Genomic DNA, 25,760 nt, shown 5'->3' on the forward strand with positions numbered 1-25,760 from the left:
GCTTCAGTTTTTTTATCTGTAAAATGATCAGGAGAAAAAAATGAGAAAACACTCCAGTATCTCTGTCAAGGAAACAGTAACAAATTTGCCTTACTCCTCACAGAATAATACAAAGAGGACCTGAGAAGGAAAGTGACTTATCCAAGATGACACAACTATTTAAAGACAGATCCAAGACTGGACAGTCACTTTTCTTGCCTCCCTTTTTAATTTTCCCATTTATGTCCAAATGAGATTATTTTGAGTGTATAGGTTAATAACTTTATAATAATAATGCCTAACTTTTATAGAATGCTTCCTATGTATGAGGCTAAGTGCTTTAAAATTATCTCATTTGATCCTCACAACAATCCTGGGAGGTAGGTGTTGTTATTATTATCATTATTATACCCATTTTATAGATGAGGAAAAGGAGACAAATGGAGGTTAAGCAGTTGGCTAGAGTCACATGGCTGGTAAATCTCTGGGGTAAGATTTAAACTGATCTTTCTGATTCCAGATCCAGATCATCATTCTCTTTCCACTGTGCTACTTCTCTGCCCAGTTAAAGAGAGAGTAGCCCATCCAAGGTGATGATAAGGACTGACATTTACATAGTGTCTTAAAGTCCATAAAATATTTTGCACAAACTGTCTCATCTACAATCACAACAATCGTGTAAGACGGTATCATTATTATCATTATTATCCAGAAAAAGAAACTAAGGTTTAAGTCCCAGGGTTATTAAATATCAAAAGTGAGATCTGAAACCAAGTCTCTTGACTATCCTTCTTATGCTATACTGCTTCTCCAGAGGGCTAGAGGCCTGGTCTTTAGACAAGCTTTTCATTGGAGCTTAAAAAGTGATTTGCTTTAGTGAAAACCATTCTCATTCTAGCCTGTAAATAGATTCTTCTTTGAGTTCCCTTTATCTTCCCCATCAAAAAACCCATATTAAGTTCCTGTCATTACACTGCTGTAGGCTAAGAGCTTGTCTGCCCTCTAAAGGCTTAAGGATGAACTAGATAGGAATCTATAACCCTTTAAGTTCCTTCGCCTCTCTGTGAGGTGGACCACAACTAGTCTCATTTCTGCTTCATAGATGGAGAATCTGAGGCCCAGAGGGATTATCTGGGGAATTAGCCAAGCTAAGATCCCTATTAGTCTAACTACAGAGCAGAGAATGCACTTTATTCATCCTAAAAACAATGATTTTGGAGTGAGATTCATGTAGAAAGTAATGGGCATTCCTTTTGAGCAACTGATGGAACAAGACATTTGATAACTCAAGGCCTTGACTTGAAGCACAAAGCTAACCGTGGTATTCCCTTGGTTTCCTCCCAGTGGTGTCCTATGGCTTATACTGAGATAAGGTATAAACTCCTTGTCTCCTGATTGCATCTGCTTCTCTCCTGCTTGAGTGCCTTCATCCCAGCTGTCCCCCCTACCTGGAATCTGCTCCATCCACCCCCATGCCTGATAAGGTCATTCTCTTCTTTCAAGGCTCAGCTAACTTGCCACAAACCGTCATTCCCCTTCCCCTGGATGTATTCAATTTCTTCTTCCACAGATTTTCTTTACCTTTCTTATACCATATTTCTCTACATTTTTTATGCTTATTCTCCCATTAGATTAAATGCTTATCTGGGTCAAGAAACATGGAGTCATAGATCATAGACAACTGAAAGGGATTTAGAGGTCATTAACCCCAATTCCTCATTTTACTGATGATATATTTTAGGCAGGAAGGGATTTATCCAAAGTCGCACAGGTGTTTTTGTTCAAGTGTTTCATTCATGTCCCACCTTCCACAATCCCATTTGGAGTTTTCTTGGCAAAGATATTGGAGTAATTTGCCTTTTGCTTCTCCAGCCCATTTTACAGATGAGGAAGCTGAGGCAGAGTTAAGCAATTCACTCAGAACTATATAGCTAATGAATAACATAGTTGGATTTGAACCTTAAGATTATAGACAGTTCAGAAGGCATTTCCAACCTCCTCATTTTCCAGATGAGAAACTGAGACCTAGAGAATAGAAATCAGTAGCAGATATGGCCCTCTTACTATAATTTCAGCACAATTGTACTCTACCATATTGCCTCCAGGTTAGTAAGTCATTTTTCATCTTTCTATCCCCAGGATCAAGAATATGGTAGGTGCTTAATAAGTGTCTGCTGAATTGAAGCCAACTAAAGCAATATTCATACAAATTTCCTCCCCCTTTAAAATTGCCAGCAGTCATCCTGACAGCATCAGTTCATTTGTTAGCAAGGTGTCTGCTGATGAGCCCATGACAGATGGACAGGAGACTGGAGTGTGCTTTTCTTCAGGGCAAACCACAGTTCATTTTGTTTTCTTTTCAGAAGGCTGGGTGCTGCTCCCACACCAAACTGTCACATTCAGGAAAGATTTTAAAATGATTTTTTAAAAGTGAAGAACAATATGCTACTGCAAAGATATGTCTGCACAATCAGCCCCCTGAACCCAGTGCCTCAGTTGTTGGAGCTGTGAAGTTTATATACATATGGGACATAATAAAAGGCAGAGCCCAATTTTGTTTGTATGGCCATCATCTGGAAGATAGGAAATAGACAGTAAATAGGCCTAAAGGCAGCACTAAAGAAAACAGATCATAAAGTAGGAGTGAGCAGTAAGAGCCAGAGACACTGACAGCCTTCCACTCCCATGATCCAGCTCTCATCTCTAAGAGCAGAGCAGATTTGGAAAAGAAATCTTCAGAAAGCTCTGTGTCCAACTGGGACCCTTTTTCTGCTTCTTCCTTTGTAGATACCTCTCTGGGCTGGATAGGGGTGAACACTACTGCTCTATTCTGCAAAGCAGAGACAGGAAAATGATTCCAAGGAAAGTCAGCCAGGAAGTCAGTGACTCAGCTGGAGTGAGAGCCCATAGCTCAATCATGTTGTGAGAACTTACGTCCAAGGCTGCTGGTCCAATATAAAAACACGTGCCAGGGGCTGACCTCAGTAACTTAAAATTTCCCTAAATTTGGAACTAATTGAAAAATGATTCCCTCCAATCAGTTCTCAACATTTGAGCCAAATATAAAAACTTCAAGAAGCTTGGAAATATTTATTTTGCTTTCTCTGACTTTTTTGTTTTGTTTTGTCTTCATCTGGTCTGTTTTATTCAAATGGAAAGTTAAATCCTGGAATTCTAAGTGCTAAGGGTAAGGATTTTCATTCCCTCTGCTTCTTGCAGTCAAGATGAGGATCACAAACATACACACACAACACAGCCTCACACCACTCCTAGCACCCCCATCCCCACATACAAATACTAGCATGTTGCCTTCTTTGTGGTACAATAACCAACAATTATGATGATTCACACTGAAACACAGCTGTGGGGCTAGAAGCCATGTTAGAAATCATTTAGTCAACTCCATTTTAAAGATAAGGGAAGTAAAATGCCTTGTCCAAGATCACCTGGGTAATAAAGAATAGAGGCAGCATTTGAACCCAGATCTCTTCATTCCAAATTCAGCATTTCCCAGATATCATAGTAATTTCCAAGAAAATATTAGAATTAAAATGGACCTCAGGGATTATATCATCATATAAAAACGCACAAAATACACATAAGATCTTTCCTATTTGAGCAATTGGTTGTTGAATGGGGGAAAAATAAACCAATCAGAAAATGAACTTTAGCTAAAAAAAAAAAAAAACCAAGTAATTTTGTGAAAGCTGTAAGGTATTGTCTCCTTTACATATAAACCATTTGGTTGCAAAAGGGGGGAGAAAGAATAGATTTTATTTTTAAAAGTTTTTCAGACAGAATTTGATTACAGTCTTTTATAAATGCCATATAAAGAACTTGGAAGACCTGCTTAAGGACAAAGAAATGACTGATTGTGAACTCTAATTTAATTTGCATACTATTATTTTTAGAATTTAAGAGGGTAAGCCTCATAAAGTTGTAAATCAAATAGGATAATTAAATAAGATCTATTAACTTTACATCCGATAGAAAGGTAAATTCCTTGAGTCTTACATTATAAGGGCAAGATGAGTCAATGAGCATCAGAAAATGCTCTTTGAGTCATTGAGTGTATTGAAGAAATGAGAAAAGGAAAAAACCAGTTGAGGGAGCAGAGTTAAGAAAACTGAAGAGTTAATAATAAAAAGACTAACTTAATAACAGGAGGAAGGAATGTCAGCTTCAGCTACTGTATTCTGTGTTGTTGATTGGCTGGTGAAAGGCTCAAGCTCACTGGAAGAGAGCTGAATTCAGTTATTACCCATTAAACCCATATACAGTTTGATAAAAGGCTTCTCCTTTTGAAGGCTTCTCCGTTTGAGACCATTGGGTTAGGAAAGGGAAAAAAGACAGTTGCTTTAAGAAATGAATCTAACTGAACAACCCAGTAAGTATCCTGCTGAATAAGGAGCTGGGTGGGCTTGTTTGTATTGCCCAGAGAGGAATTCTGAGTAGTTCTCTAAAACCTGAAGAATTCTGTAGTTCTCTAAAATCAGAATTGTTTGTCACTGTAATAGTGTAACACTTTCTAATTCCCCTTTTAAAAACTAGAAATTTTCCTCAGAATAGGCAATTCTAGGCTTGTACTTTCTACTGTTTAAAAATAAAGGTCATTTCATCTCTCTGGATCTATCTTCATGGTCATACAAGGCATCCAGCCAACACAAGATCCCAAGAGTATCTAGGACAATCTCCAACTTTAAATTTGACATAACAGTGTCCCAATTACTTGATCCTTCCCTGAATCTGTTGGATGCCTAGGACAGCAAGGCCTTGAAAACTGGTCTTGTTCTTTATGAAGAATTAAATGTCTGCATTCATGAGTAAAACAGGCTGGAATAAAGTGATGATAGAAGGAAACATTAATCCTTTCCAAAAAAAAGGTGGAGTATAAGTTTAAAAGTATCACTGTTTTATCAGATCAAGAATATTTAAAAAACAGGTTTGTTTATTAGGAACATGCTAAGGACCAAAAGGGAACAGTTACCAAAGAATCAGATTCACATGGCATAGGTTATTAATGAAAGGAACAAGATGATCAAGTCCCCAGAGTTGTGAATTGCCCCAAACACACAGGTTGTCATGCTAGATTTCCATAAATTTGTACGATTCTCCTTCATATTTGTATATATTGATTAAAAAGTGTGACTCGGGTATTTTTTTGTGTAGATTATGATACTTGCTATCTATTCCTATACTTGCTTTATGAAAAAAAGTGATGGCATAATTATTATTTTTGCTATTAAGTTTAGTAAAAATTCATCATCCTTGTAACTGACTATTTTATGTGTACAGGAATCACATCAATTGGGGTCCAGGAGTTACAGGAATGAATAGGAAGAGTATAATCTTTACTTTTCTTTCTGTCAAACACATCAGGATTATTCCTGTGACCTTATAAGAGTTTGAAATATAGCTGTGTGGTGGGGAACCTAGGCTTATCAGTATCCTGGCACATAGATGTGAGACAACCCACTGAAGGAGTGATAATTATGATATGAGAGGTATACCAGTATCGTTCATGGCAGAGATGGAATTTCAGGGGCTAACTTATAGGGACTAATCATAGTTTAAGACCTGTGTATGACTAGAACTGAGCAGCACTCACCAAGCAGTATTTATCTTCACAGAGCCATCTCAGTAGGCAAAGATTTTAGTAAAAGGCTAAACACATTTAAGAAATAGAAAAATTACAGGAGAACCTGCATGGATAACTAAATAAATATCCAATTTTCCTCAGAGTAGGCAATTCTAGGCTTGTATTTTCTACTGCTTAAATATAAAGATCATTTCATCTCTCTGGATCTATTCTCATGGTCATACAAGGCATCCAGCCAACACAGGGTCCCAAGAGTATTTAGGATGATCTCTACCTTTAAATTTAACACAATAGTCTCCTAACCCAATTACCTGAAACTTCCCTGAATCTGTTGGATGCCTAGAACACCAAGGGTTTTGAAAACTGGTCTCATTTTTTATGAAGAATTAAAAGTCTGCATTCAAGAGCAAAACAGGATGGAGTAAAGTGATGGCAGGAGCTTCAACCCTTACCCCAAATCCCAGCGAACTTGTGCGTTTCAATAACACTGCCCTTCATTCCTTCATGGTAACATGCCTTGATTCAGAAAACAGGAGCACTGGGGAGGGGCAAGGACAGTGGGATTTATAAAATAACTAAATTGGGCACAAGCTGGCTGAGTTCAATGGTGTTAGGCCACATTAAGTGCAAGAAAAATGTTAACCAAGAATTTCTCCCCAGGGATTTCCCTTGTGTTTCTCTGTGGGAATTCAGAGTTCCAGACACATTCTTTCTTTGAACAGTATCCATTGTGGTTAAGGGTCCTTCTCTCTTATGTTGATGAACAAACTGGTCTTTGACATGGTCATGTATCTTGAGGTCCCTGCTTTGGGGCTCCATGCCTCGGTTGACACGCACTGATAACCATTGTGAACATTAAGGGGGCCTCATACTGAGACTTACATAGGCAAGGTAAAGTATGGCATTTGAGAGTATATCCCCTGCCCAGTTTTGAGAACCCAGCTGCCCATACATTGTAGTAAACAGCAGGAAGAGAAGGCCTTTTATCCTAAGTTTTGAATCTCTTTAGGTTGGGGGATTATGTATTTTGAAAAGAATTCGGACCTTTGGGAAGTAGGGATTCATTCTTCCCAAGTAAAAAAACAATTTGAACAGAAAAACAGTCCAAGATGCTTTGAAAATATTTCAAAACAATACACGCCTATCCAAAACTACATTCTTTTTAATACCATCAAGTAAATCCTTTCTCTTATTCTGTTTTCTTGGGATGGAACTAATGCTAATTTTTTTTAGCTAACTCTAATACCAAAATGGCTAGAAGCTACCTCCAAATATGCTGCATTCTTAAAGTGAGATAGTTTTAAAAATGAAATATATATGAGAGTATATATGTACACTTTCATACATTTAAAGTTGAAAGGGATATTGGGAGCTATCTAGTCCAACTACCCCATTTTACAAATGAGGAAACTTAGGCTCAGAAAGATTGAGGGATTTGGCTATGGATCACACAAGTAAAAAGGGGATTTGAATCCAGGTCTTCTGACTAAATTCAGTACTCTTACCATTGCAATAGGCTGCATGTGCTTGAAAGATAATGTTTGCTTTTGTCAATTTGTTTCAGTCGTGTTTATTCTTCATGACTTCGTTTTCTTGGTAGAGATACTGAAGAAGTTTGGCCATTTCTTTCTTCAGTTCATTTTACAGATGAGGAAACTGAGGCAAACAGAATTAAGTGACTTACCCAGACTCACACAGATAGCAAGTGTCTGGGACTGGATTTGAACTCAGGAAGACATTAGCATGCTAACCACTGAGCCACCTAGCTCCCTTGTTGAGAATTTAATAATAATAATGATAATAATAATAATAAACATGTAGCACTTACTGGATACCAGTAATATAGTATTTTTTTTTACTAATTACTAAGTAATTTACTAAGTGCTAAGTACTTTACAATTATTATCTCGCTTGATCCTCACAATATTCCTGGGAGATAGGTGCCATATTATCCCCATTTTGCAGATGAGGAACCTGACTTAAACATAGATTAAATGACTTGTCACAGCTGGTGTCTGAGGTCCCATTTGAAATAGGGCTTCCTGACTCCAAGTCCATTATGCTCTATTCACTGCACTACCTAGCTACCATTTACAAAACTGCCAAAATATCCAGTGTAAAAACTTTTTTAACGATTTCTTTCTACTAGAATAATGACAGAACATTCATTTGTATTAATTTTAATTTCTTTGATTTTGTCACTTTTACCATTTTTATTGTTCCATTCTTCCCATTCTATCAATCAACAAACTCAATCAACAATCATTCATTAAGTGCCTATTGTGTGCCAGGCATCTTGTTAAGCCTTAGGGATTCAAAGAAAGGTAAAAGATAGTTCCTGCTCTCAATAAGTATTTAAATTACAGTCTACTGGAAGAGACAACATGCAAACAACTTTGTACAAACAAGGTAGAGGCAGGATACAGTAGAAATGATCAACAGAAGGAAGGTACTAGAATTAAGAGGGATTGGGGAGAATGGAGGCAAGAAAAGGAACAAGGAATATGATTGGTATAGAATGTAAGAAGCCTGAAAAGGTGAGAACGGACAATGGAAGGCTAATGAATCACAACAAACAGAGGGTTAAGAATTTTATTCTGGAGGTGATAGGGAGCCACTGGAGGTGATAGGGAGCCACTGGAGTTACTGAGCAAGGTGCCTTAGAAAGATCACCTTGGAGCAGGTAGATGGGGTAGTGGATAGAGCACCAGCCCTGAATTCAGGAGGACCCAAGTTCAAATCTGGTCTCAGACACTTAACACGTTCTAGCTGTGTGACCCTGGGCAAGTCACTTAACCCCAGCCTCAGGGGAAAGGGAAAAAAAAAAAAAAAAGACAAAACTGGCCTCAGACACATAACACTTTCTGCCTGTGACCTTGGGCAGGTCACTTAACCTGGAAAAAAATTTTACCTTGACAGCTGAATGAAGGGAGTTACTGGAGAGGCAATAGAATTTCTCTGGCAATAGTCTAAGGATGAGTGGAAGAGGACCTGCACTAGGGATGGCAGTGTCAGAGGAAAGAAAGGAGGCACAGATAAGAAATGTCCTGAAGGTAAAATTGGCAGGCCTTAGGAATAGAGTGATATGCAAGGTAAGAGACCATGAGGAGTCAAGGATGGATCTAGTTTGTAAGCCTGGACGCCGTTCCTTTGGGAGGATGGTGGTTTCTTTGGCAGTAATAGCAAAAATTGAAAGGGATGATTATTTTGGGGGAAAGAGATTGAATTTAATTTTGGTTGAGTTTAAGATGTTTTCAGGACATACATTTCAAGATGTCCAATAGATATTTGGATTTGAGAGAATAGAAGTCAGCAGAGAGATTCAGATTGGATAGATAGATCTGAGAATCAGACATGACATATATACCATCTTTTGTTACAAGTCAGAAAGCAAGACGTGCTTTGGAAAAGGAGAAAGTACAGGCCAATAATGTATGTGTGGGTGTGGGTGTGTATATATATACATATTTCTATTGACATCATACTCTCTTGCCTTGATGTTGTATAGAACAAGGCTTCTTAAACTTTTCCCCCTCATGATCTCTTAAAAATTTAAATTTTCACATGACCCCAGGTATATAGGTATATAAAATAGGTATATAAATCAAATATTTACTGATAATAAATCATAAAGAAATTTATTTTTTAAACAATTGATTTACATACAGTATATGTTTACATGTATACATATGGCATATGTATTATATATGGTACATATATGTATATATATGTACCATATAATTTTGCTAAACATTTAATGTTATTAAATTAATTAAAGATGAAAGAAATTTCATACCAATAAGATGGAGGTTTATTTTTACATAAAGCATTAAATTTTCATGGAATATTTGATATCTTTTACTGTTGCCAAATTTTTTGCAACATTCACATTCAGTTACCCCATACTGGATTGCGACTCACAGTTTAAGAAGCTTCAGTGTAGAAATGAATGCCCTTTAAGGCCTGAAATGTCCTGGCAGTTTCTACCAAGCTGGAAAGATTCTGACTTTGAGTTTATTCAAATAGATGGCATTTTGAGTGTCCAAAGGTCAACTTCACCAGTACTGAAGAGGTCTACCATTCAGTTGACCCCAAGGACATGAATTTTCTGTCACAGCAACTGTGGAAGTTTGTGTACTAGTTTTGTGTACCACAAAATAGAAGTCTAGGTTGCAGTTATTTTTGGTGGAGAGCATAACCACACTAAATGAAATGATAGCTCCTCAAAATATTGGAGAATAGCATATAATACTAATTTCATGAAGCCAGGTTTTGAGAAGCATGCTGACATCCACATATGACTGAGTCAGAGGATGATGGAATTCAATTGTATTTTAGGAATTTACTGGAAAGGCCCATGTTTCAGAACTTTTTAAAGATATTTGATGAAAAATATCAATACAGAATCTAACAATTCCATAGGAATAATAGATTACGCATATAAACTTTCTGTATTCTGTATTCTATTTTTTTTTTTTTTTTTTTTTTTTGAAGCTGGGGTTAAGTGACTTGCCCAGGGTCACACAGCTAGGAAGTGTTAAGTGTCTGAGACCAAATTTGAACTCGGGTCCTCCTGAATTCAGGGCTGGTGCTCTATCCACTGCGCCATCTAGCTGCCCCTGTATTCTGTATTCTAAATTAGAAAATCCAGAAATTATAAATATTTGTTCATTATTTCTGCAAAACCCACCAGGCCTCTTGATTTACATTTTCAAATTAGAGCTTTTAAACTTGAACCTTCCTCTCTTTCTTTCTTTCTTTCTTTCTTTCTTTCTTTCTTTCTTTCTTTCTTTCTTTCTTTCTTTCTTTCTTTCTTTCTTTCTTTCTTTCTTTCTTTCTTTCTTTCTTTCTTTCTTTCTTTCTTTCTCTCCTTTCCTTTCCTTTCTCTCTTTCTCTCTCTCTCTCTCTCTCTCTCTCTCTCTCTCTCTCTCTCTCTCTCTCTCTCTCTCTTTCTTTCTTTCTTTCATTATCATCATCATCATCTAGTATATCAATGCTAAAAGCTTCTGGGAGCAAGGGTGGGAAGGGATTTAAAGCAAAGAGATCTGACATTCTGTGATCCTGTCTTTCAAGGAACTAATTGACCAATGAAGAAAGGCGTAATCTTATTATATTCTATATAAAATAAAATATGCTTCTCTCCATCCCATGGCATCTGTAAATATTTCACAGCACATCTGGGGAGACCAAAAGGTATACTCTCCTCTCAGAATTATAATTCACAATTTTGCCATTTGGAGAAAATGATACAAAACCTTCCACCAAATAAATTGATGTGGCTCCATGAGAGAACCCATTTGAATTTTACTACACTAGAAAAAAGCCCCAGTCACCCTATCCTAGTTATGGATCTATGTAATCCTTGGGGCCAGAATCAAGGGACTGGGTGGGGAATAGTATACCTGCAGAGAGTACTCTCTAAAAGGACCCAAAAAAGAGTGTCAGATCCCTTAGTGTTAACAGCCTCATCAATAAGAAGGTCTTCATTCATGCCCAATTTTAATTTAGCCAGCTGAGACTGAAAAACAACCATAGTATAGTAGTAAGTCCCAGCATGCTTAGTGTTGAATTCATGTTTGCCAAATGAGTGAATGAATCAATAAATGAATGGGGAATCCCATATTAAATCATAAAGAAACCTGATCTTTCTATCTGACTCTGTAGTCTTGTTATCATTCCAAAAACTTTCACAGCATCTCAGAATCCGGAGCTAGGAGCAATTTCATAAGCTATCTGCTCTCATCCCTGAACAAAAATTCTGTCTCTACCAAACAGAGCAGGGGTTCATCTGGGCTACTGTTTGAAGACTTAGAGTAAGAAGAACCCACTATCTTCCCATCACCCATTTCACTTTTGGACAACTCTCCTTTTTTAGAAAGTTCCCCAACCCTCTTCTCCCCAACCCATCATCAATCACAAATTTGCTTTTTTGCAGTTTCCACCATTGAACATAGTTCTGCCCTCTGGGGCTAAATATAATCTCTTTTCCATAGGACAGCTTTTCAAATACTTGAAGGAAGCTACTTTGCCCCACCTCAATCCTTTCTTCTCCAGTTTAAAGTCCCTAATCCCTTCAACTGACCATCATATGGTATGATCCCAAGGTCCTTTACTATATTCTATCTCTAAACCTAGAAGGGCATAAAGGTCCCAGGTTTGGTAAAAATTGAATCTGGGAAAGTGTATACAAAAGAATAGCTCCAAGACAACATAGTTATCACGTCCAAGTCTTAGGACTGAGTTTTAGGTTGTCATTGACATCATGGTAGTTTGGCCCTGTCTGATTAGTTTTTTTGGAAGGTGGAGAAACTCTGTTATATTCCTATATGTGGTCACATTTGAACAAATTTGTAAATCTTGTAAAAGTCTCTCCTCAAGGAGCAGGGACCTAGGAGAGTAGGTTGGAGAAGCAAATCCCAGAGACAAGCGACATCCTGAGCAACTAAATTTATCATAAGAGTGAAAATCAAGCTTACACCAAGGCCAGGGTTTGGTAGAAAGTCTAAAAGGAGAAAAAAATGGAGCTAAGAAGGACAGAATGAATGCCTCACAATTAATATTTAGGACCAAAATTATGCCATATAAACCTTTTTATCTTATACAATGTTACCCTCTTTATATATTACAGTGTGTCAATGTCTCTCTTTAAAAAAAATTTTCAATAGTCTTTTATTTTTCCAAATACATGTAAAGATAGTGTTCAACATTCATTTTTGTAGGACTTTGGGTTCCAAATTTCTCCCCTTCTTTACCTCCCCCCTCCCCAAGAGAGCAAGCAATCCAATCTAGGTTAAATGTATACAATTCTTTTAAACATATTTCCATATTAGTTGTGCTGTGCAGAAAAATCAAACCAAAAGGAAAAAAAAAGCCATGAGAAAGAAAAAACAGACAATAAAGATGAAAATAGCGTTTCAATCCACATTCAGTCTCCATAGTTGTGTCTCACAATGCGGATGGCATTTTCCATCCCAAGTCTCCTGGAAGTGCCGGCAATACCTCTCTTGACCAGCTTTTGGGCTGGAATGGTTAGTAGTATTTTCAATAATTAAAAGATCAATGAGGGAAACAGCAGTGACAAATCATAGATGCTCTATTTCATCTGTTCTTGGATCCTCCCATAATCTCTGAAGTCCAGCTCTAGGCAATTTGCTCTAAAAAATAAATCCAGAATATCAGTAAAGTTGTCAGAAATTGAATCTGAGAGGTACACTTACCCTGGTCACTTGAAGCAGACCCTTAATAATTGAATGGTTTCAACTGAGTTTTTTTTCCATTCATACAAACTTGGCAGCTATCCAAAAAGCTTGAAAGCTGATGCTGTGAAGGCATAATATGGATTTTACTTAGTAATAGGCTAGAGGAGGGCAACATAATATAGTAGAGAGAACACTGGGTTTGGAATCCTAAGATCTGTTTTGGAATCCCAGCTTTGTCGTTTGCCGTCCTTTTGGGAGTGACAGGCCTCTTGGTAAATTCTCTGCAAAGAGGGAGGTTGGATTACATGATCAATCACTAAGATCCCTTCTCTGTCTTAATGCTCTGAGCTTACTGATTCCATAACCCCAAGGGAGTTCCACAGACATGGAAATTACCCATTGGATCTTCCATTAGATATTTGTTGATCACCTACCTACAAGCCAGGCATGGGAAAAGCACAAAAGATCCTGCACTCATGGAGCGTACCATCTAACTTAGGGAAACAATACATAGAAGATCAACTAGTGTTTTTAAAACCATAACTTTAATTTCACCGGGTATAGGAATTTGTAATGAGTAAATCTGTTCTTGAACTGTGAGTGGGCAACTTGTAGCCTTTAGTCAGTGGTCCAGGGCACGGAGAGGTTGTCTTGCCTGTGATGGCATAGCCAGTGTGTGCCCGTGCTAGGACGTGAACCCCCCATCCAGAGGTCAATTCTCTGTCCCCTACACTCAAGCTGTCTCCTTAATTGGACTAGCAGGTGGTATATACAAAGTGGGCTGGGGAAGTCAGGAAAGATGTAGCAGTAGACATATCAGTCATATCATGCAATCTTGATGCCCAGGGCACCTCAAAGGGAAAGGGAAGTGGGTAATCAAGGAGGGAGGAAGTGCCAGTACGCTTAAGATATTAAAGATATATCCAGATCCTTAGTATCATGCTTTGGTGTTGATTGATGGATATCAATAAAACTTCCTGGTGCTTTAGTGCCATTTGGACAACTCTGGAGTAGTGAGCCTCTCAAGCTCAAGAATCCCCCCCAATCTGTATAACAATGTAAGCACAACTTGTAACAGGCTCAAGGCTCTTGGAAGTTGAAGAGTTAACTATCTCACAGCATCCTGAGCTTGGTCCAGGGCACTGACATGGAAAGGAGCTTCCTTGGAAATCTGACAATCATGCTCATGTCTCTTGTCTCCTTTGCTTGCATGACTGACCCCAGAAGGTCCCTCTAAGTGTATCATTGCAGGGCATTTTATATCTGCAGACAGAATCTCTGTGGGATGAAATGCAGCACTGCCGAAATTGTCTTCTCGGTCACTACCTTCCTTCATTCTCAGTCCCTCAATTGCATGTGTGTCAGATTTAAAAATTCCTAGTTATGAGTCTTCTAGAAACTGATGCCCCTATGTAGTCATATTGATCTTGTACTAGTGAGGAAAAAAAGAAAGAAGGAAGGAGTGAGGGAGGGAGGGAAAGAGGAGGGAAGGAAGGAAGGAAGGAAGGAAGGAAGGAAGGAAGGAAGGAAGGAAGGAAGGAAGGAAGGAAGGAAGGAAGGAAGGAAGGAAGGAAGGAAGGAAGGAAGGAAGGAAGGAAGGAAGGAAGGAAGGAAGGAAGGAAGGAGGGAGGGAGGGAGGGAGGGAGGGAAGGGAGGGAGAGAGGGAAGGGAGGGAGGGGAGGAAGGAAGGAGGACAGGAAAAAGTAATTATTTAACACCTACTATAGGCTCAATGCTAAGCATTTTACAAATATTATCTCATCTGACCCTCACAACAACCCTAGGGCATATCTCATTATTATCATCATTTTATTATCCTATTTTACAGTTAAGAAAACTGAGGCAAACAGTGACTTGCCTCGCATAGATCAAGTGTCAGAGGCCAGCTTTTCTTTAAATGCTAAACAAAATAAAACAACATATTTTGTGTTTTATTTTAGAAGCAATCAGGAGTCACTGAAGCTTCATAGGTTTATGTTTCAGGGATATTAATTTGGTGGTTGTGTGGAGGATGAATTAGAAGAAAGGCTGGATGCAGAGAGAGCTATTAGGAGGCTTTGCAATAGTCTGGACAAGAAATGATGAGTGTCTGAAATGTGGATAAGTACGTGGAGAAAAAGTGATTGATGTGAGATGTTGTAAAGGGGCAATCAACAAGACTTGACAAGACAAGAATTAGCAACTCCCTGTATTATGTCAATAGAAAAGACCGCATGAGCAGAGAGGCTGGGGCAGAGTCAAAAGAAGCCTAATTTTCCAGCATTTATTCACTCAGCAGTCTGTTAATTATGAATGCTCTGGGTATCATTACCCTTCCACAGGCTAACATAGCATGCTATTCATACACTCATCCATATATGCAGTGTACACAGTCCATAATTACCAGGCTCAGGTTTGAGCTGGTGGAGGAGGGGGTCACACAAAGCAGAGGATGGACTACTTGAAGTCTCAGCATTTTCTGTTGAGTGCCTGATGGATTCATCTTCACTATACAAACGTTCCCCTAGGGTGCTACCATTGTCCCCTCTCTTTATTTCTGTCAATCAATCAACAAGCATTGATTAAACACCTACCATGTTTCAGGCCCTCTGCTATGTGCTGGGGATACATCTCATTTCTTAGTATGATTGAAAAGGAAAAAAGAGGAGGAAAATCGTAGGATTATAGATTTTGAGCTAGAAGACTCCTCAATTTCCAGATAAGAAAAACTGAGCTCTAGAGAGGAAGGCATTTGTCCCATGGTCAAAGAGTAAATCCAGTGCCTCTCCCTGGGCCTATGTCATGCAGGGGCATCTTCCAGCCTTGATATACAAGCAGGGTATGAAGCGAACTCAAAGTTTCTAATGTCCAGCTCTTCCTTTGGTGTGATAATCTGTTCTTCAAATTGGATGAAATTCTTGTCTTCTCTTTATCTGAGTTTGACCCCTGATGTCAGTCTTCAGCTCTTTATTTCCTGGCAACCAGATAAGTAAGTAAAGGGCAGTTTTCTCAGATAACATTCATGGAGACCACTAAGCATTCCAACTGAAATCAGACTCTAACTTGACTCTAACATTTATTTGCTTCTACCATTATAATAAGGTCATTGCAGTTATATATGACTGATACAACACTTCTTTGGTTTCTTGGTGCAACACTGGTTTTAGCTTATTCTTTAAATGATTACTCATTATTGTTATTGTTCGTCCCTCATTCTCGAAGAGGGCCAATGACATCAGGAGGGTAATGTCTTGACTTGAAAGTGAACTGGATTTAAGTGAAGCAGATATGTGTAAAGTCATGAGCCTTACTTTTTCCTCCAGAATATCAAAATCCAGTGGCAAGATGTAGATCAAGATGACTGGTGATGCCCCCCATTCATTATAACTATTCGCAAAAGAAACATGAGATATAAAAATTTAGCGACATCTCCAACTCCAAGTGTTCCTACAAACAATTTGTGTCTGCTCAACTAGCTGAGTCTTCCAAGCTCATATTGGTCTGATCAGCCATAGTCAGACACACTATAAGTTAAGCCCAACCTCATGATGTCATTTTGGTACAAAACACAAATATCCATTTATGTTTTCTCTGATGCTTCATTATAAGTTGAAGGTAACCCTACCAGTAAATAGATCTTATCAATATGGAAAAGTCTGACTATGGCCTAGCAATGGATAAGTTCCCTGCCCTGATGAAATCTCATGAAACAAAGCTACAGCTTAGGACTGTAGAAGGTCTGGGTCATGCATCTACTAATTCAGCAAGTTGTTGGGTATCCAACTGCAAAATGTAAAAGAAATAAAGGAAATGAGCTCTGGCTTCAAGGAGTTTAAAATTTAACCAAGCAATGAAGACACATGTATAATGACCTAAAAAATAGAGACATATAAAACACTATGTGATACCATAGGTGAGACCTTTCCTTGCTTTTTCCAGCCTGGCTGGATGTACCAGTGCAGGGAAGTTGACTCAATTTTGAATTATTCTTGGACATTGTATATTCTCAAATATATTTAAACTGTTCAGTGAGGAGCTTGATTCTGTCTAATAGGCTCATTCAAAACCAGCCTGTTCTGTAACTTCCTCTAAGAAAGATAAACGAGTGTTACTACAATGGGAAAGCTATGAATTTTTTGCTTTGGAAACGTTAGCCCAGGATATTAAACAGTCAAGAGGCTCTCTCACTGCAAATGCTATTTGGGAAGGTCTGAGAGCTGAAGTTTGGAATTTCTCAGGCCTCATTAAGCATACTGTGACTAACTGATCTTACTTGGTGCTAAAACTGTTTTAAAATGACTTGGCAGGGAACAAAAATCAGAGTTTTGCCTATTCTTAATCTCTCTGCATTCTTTTTTTCCCTAAACAAATATGTGTTTTATTAAGGTCTTTTGGGTTTTTTTGTTTTTTTAATATCACAGTCAATGGAGATGATACACTTCCTACTGGTAGTGAACTTTCCCTTATAAGAGAGGAATAATTAAGCAAAAACAAAAAACAAAAACCCAACAATACCATGATTTGATAACACAAGCATAAAAGTAACATTGGATAGTGGATAGCATAATGGTCTTGGAGTAGGGAGAAATGAATCGAAATCCTGTCTTTGTCATTTGCTAGCTGCATAATCCAGAACAAACCACTTAATCTCCCTAAACTTCAATTTCCCCATCTGTAAAATAATTATAGTACTTCAGAAAGTGGTGGTAAGTATTAAATGACCTCATACATAAGAGATAGAAAAGAGTATTAGCTCTGGAGGTGGAGAATCTGAGTTTGAATCTTTCAAGTCACTTTCTATCTATGACATATTAAGTCATTTCATCTTTCTGGTTTTGAATTTTTTCATTTGTAAAAATGGGGTTGGATTTGCTTGCCCCTGAAATCCTTTTTAGCTCTAGATTGAATCTCCTATGTAACACATTCTACCCTGGCCCTTACCACCTAAAGACCAGGTTAGTTATATTTCATTCCTCCCTCATGGTTCTCTAGCACCCTTAAGGAGTTTTGGCTGGTATCTGGGCTCTCTCTAATGGCTCTGCCCCCCCATTGATGGTGTTCCATTTATTCACTAATAGTCAGATTGGCTTTTACACCAAAGTGTTTACTTCAAAAGGAATTATCACAAACATGCAACCTTACTCCTGAATCCTAGGGCTAATTCCTCACTGCTTGGTACCACCTCAGGCTCTGAGAAGGGGAAGCTTAATTCAATTCTTACCAGGTACAATCTCAGTTCCACTTGAGACTAGAGACCCAGGCACTCCAACTTCCATGCCAGACTCTCTGGTTTAACAATCCTACCGGCAATCCTGGTTCCCAAGTCATCATGATTTGAACCAGGCTCCATGAGGATCACTTATGACACCTAAAAACTGAGAAGAACGAACAAAAATGGAAACGAACATCCACGAGTCTATTTCTCTAAGCTGAAGTAAAATAAGAAGCAGGAAAAAGAAGGCATCCTTCTCTTACTGATTCAGTTCATGGCTCTTATCTGTAGGTGAACTGTGATCTTCACTTTCTGAACACAGCAAATAAGAGTGACCAAAAAAAAAAAAAATCACCAGAAAAAATGGAGTTAAAAAAACTGACCTGCTTCATCTCTCCAGTTTTAAGGGAATAGGCAATCAGTCAATCAAAGGAGGCAATCCCTATTCATGTGATAGAGGAAACAGGTCTGCATATTAGGCAAGCTAGACATGCTCCAAAGGCCAGGCAGGGGCACCTCCACATTAAAACTAGGTATCAAGTCCAGCCAAGTCTGGGTCACACCTACATACTGTGCTTTGCAAAACTTAAAGTAAGACATAAATGTCATTTGAAGAATATAAACCAGAGGATCTTTGGCCCAATTCTATCCCTTGAAACCTGGGTGAGATTGGGCAAGTGATCTGATCAACTTGGACCACAATGTCCTCTTCTGAAGAAGGATTTGGACTTCATGACCTCTGCAGTACTTTTCAGCCCTCCATCTAACCATCTTATGATCATTATTGAACCTAGAGCTTTCCTTGAAGGCAGAAACATAATGGTTCATGCCCTCACTCTCACACACTCTGACCACTTGACCCTGAGTAAATATTATTTAATCTCTCAGTATCCACAAGCAATTCTCTAAGATAGTAAGGTACAGGGCAGGTGCCAGTCTGCATCACTAATAGGAGTTCTTCACTGGGAACTTTCCACCAGGGGTTCCATAACCTTGTTTATTTTTCTCAGATATATTTTAATAACTATTTTGATATGATTGAGTTCCTTTGAAATATTATTTTGTGAACTTAAAAACATTATTCTTAAAATGGGCTTCACCACTCTGCCAAAAGATTCATACACACACATACACACACACACACAAATTGGTTAATGATCCCTGTTCTATACTGATGAGATTACAGATAAAAGTCATTCTGAAGCATCATTTTCCCCTGGTCTTCCTTCTCCCCCCCCAAAAAAAAGGAAGGTATATTGAATTATCTGTTGCATCATCTGCAACATTCTTGACTCCTTCCAAAAGGAGGAAGGTATGGTATATTAGCTATATTCTGGGACCAAAAATGCTTATTACAATTACTCTAAATTTGGCTTCGTTTTAGTATTCTTGTATCTTCCTCTTTTTAAAAAAAAAATTCTTCCTCATTTTCATTAACTGAAAATGCTTTGTCAGGATGCTGACCATGCAGCCTCTCTTTGCACCTTTCATCCTGGGGAGCTGTGACAGAGCAGAAGATGGAAGACTTGATTCTGCTAAAAGGAGCTCTGGTTTTTGGGTTTTTCCCTTTCTCTGATCCTTCAAACTTCCTGTTTAGGGATGGGCCCTATCAGTTTGGCACCCCAAAGAGGGAGCCTCCTGTGGCTCTCTTCCAGCTCAGCTTCCACTGTCCCTGGAAACTTTACCTAAGGCTCCCCACCTTCACCTGTTGCTATCACATCTCTTTCCCAGCATGGCAAGTTTCGTTTTCATTTGACAAAAAGGAAGATAAGACTAGCCAGCGGCATCTGACAGGTAGGAAATAAATTAAAGAAATTGAGACCATTGGTCAGGTCCATTTGGGATCTGGGAGCTGATGGGGATTCACTGCCAAGCAAGTCAACTGGCAAATGCTGCCTCTGCCTGCCATTGTGCTAGGGGTAAGGGGCACTGCAATTAAGAAGCTCAGGATGGCTCAGTGAACCAGAGGAGTATTTGCTACCATGGCAAATTGACCTCTGGGAGAATCAGAGCCTAGGGTGCTTGCTGACCTTATTTGCAGCGAGCCTGCAGGAGCTTTTGTTTGCTTTGAAGCCCGCTTTTAATGTGGGCAGGCAGAGAGCAGTGATAGCTCCCTTCCCTTCTGCTAACAGCATCTTGCATTAGGCTCAATGGTCTTTTTATGCCCACTTAAGAGTTTACATTCAGAGCCAGTCAAGCTCCCCTCTGGCTCCATGAGAACAGGCATCTGCTGCTTCCATAAAGCCCCCTCTGGTGGCCTTTTCCTCCTTCAAAGAGGTGACAATTAAGAAGTCCTGGAGGTTTAATAGGCGAGGAAGAGCTAGGGACATGCAAGGAGCCTGAGCTGGGCTTGGGGCCCTGGCCAAGAGGAGCAGATAGGGGCGGAATCCCCAAGGCCACAATCTGCTAGTTCTCAAATTGATTAGCAGGGTCTGTTTGTGTTGGGGATGTTTGCAGAGCTTGGCAGGGAGGGGAGCTGGTCTGCATGCACATCTTGGAGGGTTGGTGAGAGTTGGAAAACAAGCCGGGAAAGCTGTCGGGCCGGGCAGACGGGGCTGCCCCCAGCTGCTGCAGGGCCCAGGGTGGGGGTGGGGGCGGGGGTGGAGGTAGGGGTGGGAGTGGAGGGAGGGGGTGGCGATGCTCACCCTGGCCATGGGGCTGGAGCGCTTTGCAGAGCCTGTTGGCAGGCACCCCTTGCAATGCTGCCTTTGGAACTGGGCGCCTGAGGACGGTGCTCCAGTGAGGACGCAGCTCTGCCCGGGGGACCAGCGGAGATGAGTCTCTGATCCAAGGCTACTCGGCAGGGGCGCTGCACCTCGGCTCGGCCATGGGACTGTGCTGCTGCAAAGACTGGAAGGGACACCTGCGGGAATCCAAAGGTAACTTCCCTTTCCCCCACGTGGCTGCGCGCTGCTGGGAACCTCGGGGCCGGTTGCCTCTCCAGAGCCCGGCTCCGGGCGCTGGGAACCTCGGGAACTGAGTGACCTCTCCAGAGCCGTGCTCCGGGCGCTGGGAACTTCGGGGCTGGTTGCCTCTCCAGAGCCCGGCTGGGAACCTGGGGAGCCTTGGTCTTTCTAGAGCCCGGCTCAGGGCGCAAAGCTTCCCTGCCTCCTTTTCCCCTTTGCTGCTTCCAAGTCTTTGTGCTGCCTCTTTCCGCGCTTCGCCGTTCCGGGCCCGCTCTGGGCAGCTGTTTGAACTGTCCCAACTTTGGAGCGCTCTCTGTGGGGACTGAAAGTCCTCCAGGACTGATTGGTCTCCTCCCCGCCTCCCCCCTTCTCTTACCCTGGTGAGATGAGTGAGAAGGGCCAGTTGGCAGTCTAGCCTTTGCACCTAGGACTGGGGAGCCTCGGGTGGAATTCGGGTAAAGGACCAGACCTTGATTTGTGTCTTTACTACTTAAAATCTCAGACCCAGAAACCCAACCTTAGTCACCTCTACACATACAAACACAACTATTTTATCTTTCTTTTTCACTCAAATGCCGGTACCTAGAACCCAGACCTTCATCACCTCTGCACACACGCTTATTACAAGTTGCCAATTTGAAAAATTAAAAAAAAAAAAAAAAGTAGGGGGAGTGGCCTGGAGCCCTTGGTTTGCTGATCCCGCTGAATGGAGACTTCATTCAGTTAAAAGTGCTTTGGTTTTGGCTTGATCTGCAAGGGGAAGGAGAGGGTCATTAATTTTCCTCTCCTCATCTTGTCACAAAATTGGAAGAAGGGATCATGACTCAGAGGTTTCCAAAGTTGCCTTTGAACCAATGAGGGGAGCTCCATATGAAATGCAGCAAGGTTGGATGCTGACCAAAGACAGTGGAATATGCTTATGATGCTGCATTTTATGATTTCCTGTCTATACTCCTTGGCTTTGAATAGTCTGTCCCCGTACAGACATATGGCGAGTCCTGCTTAACTCTTGTTCTGCAGGGTTTCTGGAGTTCTTTGGGAAATGATACATTCCCCCATGTCCTTTTCAAAAAACAAAAAAAACAAAAACAAAAAAAACAAAACAACTAAGACTGAACACTACTACCGTGGGTCAGAAGTGGTTTTTAATATAAATTGATGCAATATTCCTCTTGTCAAACTTATAAAAAATATCTGCTAAGTCAAAAGTTAAGGGTGAATGAGGGTCAAGGATGACTCAATGTTTAGAGCTAGTTGAAAGTGTTCAGTTCACACTAGTATCATTGGGGGGAGGATGGTGGTATATCTGAACCTCTTAGTAGATATAGGGAGCTCCCAGTGTGGAGATTCGGTTTTTGGATGCAGACTCCCTCCATGTATGCAAATCAAATCAACAAGTCTTCCATAAATTAATTGTGTTTTTTGGAGAATTGCTTGAAGATACTGAGAGGTTAAGCGGTTTGCTCAGGGCCACAAAGCTGGTATGTATTGGAGGAGGACTTGAACTCAGTTCTCTCTGCTTTCAAGGTCAGCCCTATATTCATAATATTGCTCTCATGGGAAACTAATCAGGAGAAGACTTTCCTTGTGGATGACCACTAATTGGTTTTCAGAGGCACCTGTGGATTTGCATTAAAGTATCTGTATTTTTTCTGGTAGACACAAGAATTCCCCCCAAATGAATTACTAGAATTATATTTTCCAATCCACCTGCCTTCTGTGACTGGTAGAAGCTTCTAAAATCATCAAGCAGATCACATCCCTTGGCACACACCTTTTCTGTGTATGTGTGGACTCAGATAGGGAAAAGTCCCCTGAGCAATAGACCCACTAATTTAACATTAAAAGAACATTACTCCCAGAGAGGTAAACCATCAATGTGACTCTGTTTGTCAGGAAAGTGGCAGACTCCATCTTTTCATTTTTAACCTTCTCAAGGTCATCTGTGTGAGCTGAATCCTACTCAGAAGTCCTAGACAAATAGGCTCATGAGAAAGTACACCAGAAAGAAGTCAGACTTTTTTTTTTTTTTTTAAGTATTTTGAGGTTTGAAAAAGATAGGCAATCAATCCCTCACCTACCCACCCCACCCCACCCCCAAGATAGCAACTGCTCTTATCACCTTTACTTTTATATCTGGCTGAATTATTTAGCTTGAAGTTTTATATGGGGATCTTCCTGGAGCAGGCCATCCAGTGTTTTGCATACTGCAAAAATGACAAGAATGAATCTACAATCAAATTGACAGGACAACAGAAAGATACTTTAGTGGCTGTAACCTTAACAGAGCTTAACCTCCCTACCTTTGAAATACAAGCCTGATACTTCATCCACTAGTCTTCTGTTCTTTCATTAACTAAGGGAAACACGGTGGGGAGCCCCTGGTATTGTTCCTTTGAAAATCCTCTTGAGGGGGGTGGGGTAAGGAGTATGCTGGTTTAATCACCCTTAACATCACATGCAAAATACCACTTGAGTAGGTGCCCCATTGGGGAGAAATTGATAGTCAGGATGTAGGATAACAGGAGTCCTCAATTAATCTTATAGAAGCAAAAGGCTCAGTAAGGAGAGCTGGGTTTGCATGCAAGCCCTTAAGCTTGACAAATGCACTTGCTTTGAACTCTTTAGACCCTGCCTTTTGGATTTGATTGTTTCCTTCTGCAATTTTCCAGATGTTTCCATTATTCCTAGAACTATGACAGTAAGGTAAAACCTGAATGAATGAGAACACATAAAATATCCTGTAATGTTCTTGATTATAACATCTTCTGCATTGGAGGGCCGTCTCCAAGTAGTCCTAATCTATATCTGGCCACTGGACCCAGATGGCTCTGGAGGGGAAAGTGAGGCAGGTGACCTTCCCTCAAATCCAATTCACTTGCGTGTCATGTCATCCCTTCCCTGATGTTATAGTGCTTATGTTGAGAACGAAGGACAAGCAACAAGAAGAGCAATAGACTTGTGATTTGGAAGAACTGAGTTCAAATGTTGGTTTAGATGGGTAGTAGCTATGTGACCCCCAAGCAAATTGACCTCTATCCCCCTTCTTTATCTTCACCTCTAAAGTAAAGGTGCTGGACCTGATGGCCTCTGAGACTTGCTCAAATCTATGGCTGGTGAGCATATGATCCCATTTTCAAATTTTGAATAATATTAACCACCTCAGAAGTAAATGGAAAAAAAATCCCTGAGAATAAAGTCGTTGTCACAAAACCCATGGACTTTATTCATTAGGAAAGGTATAGGTCACTGCCTGTTAACTCTATACATATAAGTAAAGTTATAGGCCAGACCTAGAAAGGACCTCTGAGGACATCTCAGCCATTCATTTTGTTCTTATTGTTGAGTTGTATCTATCCTGTAGAGCTCTTTTGGAATTTTCTTGCCAAACACATTGGAATGCTTTGCTATTTCCTTCTTCAGCTCATTTTACAAATAAGGAAACTGAGGCAAACAGAGTTAAATGACTTGTCCAGGATCACATAGTTAAAAGAATAGCTTGGTGCTCTATCCACTTCCCAATTTTGCTGCCTGTGCCTCCTAATTTTACAGATGAGGAAACTGAATCCTGGGAAAGGGAAATGACTCATGAAGCTTCACTTTCTGGTTCTCCTGGATAGCTACCAGTTTTCTCCCAACCCATATCAGCAAGTATATCTTACATAGTTGTGGTTGGGGAAGAGAGAAAGGGAGGATAGGCAGGAAGAATTTGAGTTATTCTTATGGCGAGATTGTAAAATAAGTAATAGTTCACTTAGAGGAGGAATATCTGGCCCAAAGGCCATATAGGCCCATGAAATTATCTGGTCTGGCCCTACTAAAGTAGCTGCAAGAGATGATGGGCTGAAAGCAAACTACAACAATCTCCCATTGCTTGAATTCTATAAATTAATAATTTTGTATGACCTCTGAATGATGTTATGAATATACAAATGGCCATTAACTAAAAAACAAAACAAAAAAGATTCCCCACCTCTGACTTAGAGGTAAAAGACAGAAACATCACCAGTTATAAAATATGGCATTATGGGTTCTGGCCCCACTTTATCATCCTTTCACTCACTCACTACAAGTTTGTTCTCAAGCACTGATTATAGGCAGATAGATAGCACAGGAGATCCAACCCCAGGCTTGGAATCAGAAAGGCATAATTTTGAACTCTTCCTTTTCAGCCTCCTTATCTGTAAAAGGGTGCTAAGATCATTTATCTCATAGGGCTGTAAGGAAGATCAATTGAGATAGCAAATTTCAAGCCTTTTCAAGCCTTCAAGTACTCTGTAAATGCTCACTATTATGTCATTAAATACTAGACACTGCAGGAAACAAAAATGAAAGTCCCTGCCCTCAAGGAGCTTACATTCTGTGGAAAGGATTGGCACAGACACAGAATAAATAGATTTAATACTAATAGCATTTATGAGTACTTCTAAATTTGCAAATTACTTGACTTATCCTCTTTGTTGCTCACTACAAACCTGGGAGATAGTTGCTATTATTATCCTGTTTTTACAGATGAAGCAACTGAGGTTGAGGAGTTAAATGTCCAGGATCACAAAGCTAGTACATGTCTGAGACATTCAGGTCATTCCAACTTCAGATGCAGTGAGCTCTCCACTGATCTTCCTCGATGTCAAGAGGTATTTTTTTCTTTTTTAAAAAAAAGTTTTGCAGGGCAATTGGGGTTAAGTGACTGGCCTAGGAGATCACACAGCTCTTAAGTATTATGTGTCTGAGGCCACATTTGAAGTTAGGTCCTCCTCACTCCAGGGCAAGTGCTCTACCCACTGCACCACCTAGCTGCCCTGACCATAAGGTAATTTCAAGAGGAAAAGGAATAACCATTAGGAAGGGAAGGGGAATGAAAAGGCTTTACATAAAAGTTCCAG

At 39.9% G+C, this 25,760-nt stretch overlaps 1 protein-coding gene across 6 annotated transcripts in view; it reads left to right on the forward strand.

Annotated features, from left to right (window-relative positions):
- Positions 1–25,760, forward strand: part of ARHGAP22 (Rho GTPase activating protein 22) — a 400,236-nt gene that overhangs the window by 172,964 nt on the left and 201,512 nt on the right. For 2 of the 6 annotated variants that reach the window (XM_074296126.1, XM_074296128.1), the window contains exon 1: positions 20,624–20,847. The exons of the other annotated variants lie outside the window; for them this stretch is intronic. In XM_074296126.1, coding sequence (XP_074152227.1) covers positions 20,796–20,847 — 52 coding nt within the window. In that variant the 5' untranslated portion in view covers positions 20,624–20,795. Of the gene's footprint in view, positions 1–20,623; positions 20,848–25,760 lie in introns of those variants that run through there. 6 annotated transcript variants of the gene reach the window in all.

The sequence above is a fragment of the Sminthopsis crassicaudata genome, chromosome 2 (genome assembly GCF_048593235.1).
Source record: "Sminthopsis crassicaudata isolate SCR6 chromosome 2, ASM4859323v1, whole genome shotgun sequence".
NCBI classification, from domain to species: domain Eukaryota; kingdom Metazoa; phylum Chordata; class Mammalia; order Dasyuromorphia; family Dasyuridae; genus Sminthopsis; species Sminthopsis crassicaudata.